The sequence below is a fragment of the Mus pahari genome, chromosome 14 (assembly GCF_900095145.1).
Source record: "Mus pahari chromosome 14, PAHARI_EIJ_v1.1, whole genome shotgun sequence".
NCBI classification, from domain to species: domain Eukaryota; kingdom Metazoa; phylum Chordata; class Mammalia; order Rodentia; family Muridae; genus Mus; species Mus pahari.
In genome coordinates this window covers 27,099,977-27,102,532 of record NC_034603.1, presented here as the reverse complement: position 1 = coordinate 27,102,532, position 2,556 = coordinate 27,099,977, and the positions used below count along the sequence as shown (strand labels likewise).

General features: G+C 52.8%; 1 protein-coding gene across 1 annotated transcript in view; it reads left to right on the top strand.

The window, feature by feature from the left end:
* Obscn (obscurin, cytoskeletal calmodulin and titin-interacting RhoGEF) overlaps positions 1 to 2,556 on the top strand; it is a 139,479-nt gene that overhangs the window by 49,536 nt on the left and 87,387 nt on the right. The window contains 2 exon segments of the mRNA XM_029545663.1: positions 1 to 165; positions 1,457 to 1,732. The exon segment at positions 1 to 165 is cut by the window's left edge and continues 26 nt beyond it. Coding sequence (XP_029401523.1) covers positions 1 to 165; positions 1,457 to 1,732 — 441 coding nt within the window.

The following is a 2,556-nucleotide window of genomic DNA, read 5'->3' as shown; positions in this document are numbered from 1 at the left end:
CCTGGTTCAAGGACGGGAAGAAGCTGAGCTCCAGCTCGAAGGTGCGCGTGGAGGCCTCGGGCTGCTCCAGGAGGCTGGTGGTGCAGCAGGCGGGCCAGGCGGATGCTGGGGAGTACAGCTGCGAGGCCGGGGGACAGAAGCTCTCCTTCCGCCTGGACGTGGCAGGTGGGTGTTGATACTAAGCCTTGTGTGGAAGTGATGACTAGCTCATGTCGATGGCTGACTGTGCGCCTCTTGGTCTCTTTATGCTTCTGTACTTTAGGCTCATGGTGAGCCAAGACCAACCATGGCTGGCCCTATGGTCTTTCCTTTACACATTGTCTCTTCACATCACCCTGCTTCCTATCCCCATGTTTAGATCAGCGTGGAGCGGGACATTGAGTGGGAAGGGTGTCCCGGGAAGGTCCTTTCCTTCCTGTGTGTCTGGAGAGTTGCTCCCGTGTTGGGGAGTTTCATCGTTGTCATGTTTTTGTTTCTGACTAGAGCCTTCCTAATGTTCCTTAGTGGTTCTTGCCAAAGAACAGCAGGCTCATCACCTGGCTGCATCAGACTTTACTGTGGGGGAAAAACTAGCTCTGAGCAGACACAGTGGATTACTTAAGATCTCAGAATAAACTGGGTGGTGGTGGTGGCGCACGTCTTTAATCCCAGCACTTAGGAAGCAGAGGCAGGTGGATCTCTGTGAGTCTGAGGCCAGCCTGGTCTACAGAGCGAGTTCTAGGACATCCAGGGCTACACAGAAAAACTCTGTTTCGAAAAACCAAAACAGAAAGAGAGAAAAATCTTACAGTAAGATTAAATAAGATATAAATCCACTCAACACAAATGGAAGTCAACATTTTCATCTCATATGAAACTTTACGTTAGTGTATCTTCCATCTGACACACAGCAGATGGGGAAGGCACTTTGAACACTGTAGGCACAGCCTTAGTGTGTGAATATATAAAGAGCACCTAAAACTATGAATGGGGCAGAGATGCACTATTAGCCATGGAGTAAATGTCACATCCCGGAAGATGGAGCACTAGTGGCCAGAGCTGGGAATGGTCCTCCACTTGGTGAGGCAGGAACACAAGGTAGAACCAGAGAGTCGAGGCTACATCCTTAACACCGTGGCTCCTGATTCTCAGAGCAGGCAAGAGTATGGAGCATCAGGGACTCTGCACTGGTGAGGATGTGCCTTGCACAGTCTTGGGGACACACACCCTTGTCACTGTAGGGTGGATGTGCCGCCCCTTGCTTTTCACAGAAACTGTAACAGAACCCTTTATAGTAGGGATGGGATGTGTGGATGGACTGTGGCTTGTGCTGAGGGATGCTGGGACTTCTTAAGCACATCAGGTGCAGAGCCTGGTGGGTGCTCTGTCCTATGGCCACCACATCCAATCCCTTCCCCCGCGTGGCCTTTCTGACCTAGACACTTCTCTGACCCTGTGTATCCCCACCTGTCTCTAGAGCCCAAGCTGGTGTTTGCCAAGGAGCAGCAGGCACGCAGCGAGGTGAAGGCAGAGGCGGGGGCCAGCACCACACTGAGCTGCGAGGTGGCCCAGGCTCAGACTGAGGTGACCTGGTTCAAGGACGGGAAGAAGCTGAGCTCCAGCTCGAAGGTGCGCGTGGAGGCCTCGGGCTGCTCCAGGAGGCTGGTGGTGCAGCAGGCGGGCAAGGCGGATGCTGGGGAGTACAGCTGCGAGGCCGGGGGTCAGAAGCTCTCCTTCCGCCTGGACGTGGCAGGTGGGTGTCATGGTGTTCAGGGCAGAGATGCAGCTGAACACTCAGGGGGTGCAAAGCTTCCTTGTCTGGTTCTTACAGCCCAGTGTCTGTCCTCTACTGTCCCCTGAACTCTGAGGACAGAGACTCTTTCTCACACATTCCTGATGTCTCCCAACAGTTCCTTCCCCTGTCCCCTTCCACTGCCTTCCTCCTCACTGGTTCTATTGGGCTGGCTTCTTCAGGTGCAAGAGCCGTTGTCCCTCAAGTTCTGGGGGGAAAGGCCCAGTTCTTTGCCCTCGTGGGCTGTGAGTGTCCGGGCCCGAGGCTCAGAGCCTGCTCTTCCTGTTGCTGGTCCATGGGCCCTATTATAGCCCTGGAGTCCTGGTAGTTCAGTGGTAGGTTGGTCCTGTGTGATGGTCCCAGCTTAGAAGCCTGTTTTGGCCTGCTGCTGGGCCAGGATGACCTGCCTCTGCCTTGTCCCCTCCCCTGCTCTCTCAGCATACCTACTTCCATCCCCTCTACACCTGTTCATGTTGAACGTGGTGCCTGGATTGTTATTGTTACCTGGTAACTGTGGTCATCTACCTGACGGACATTTGAAGAAGAGGGTTCCTCTTGGTTTATGTTTTGAGGGAATCCAGTCCATTATGGGAGGGGGAGCTGTGGTGTCAGAAGCATGAGGCAGCTTGTCACCTCCCATCCACAGCCAGAAAGCAGACAAAGATGGAAGATTCTGGTGTTCAGCTCTCTTCCCCCTTTTTCTTTTCTTTTCTTTTCTTTTCTTTTCTTTTCTTTTCTTTTCTTTTCTTTTCTTTTCTTTTCTTTTCTTTTCTTTTCTTTTCTTT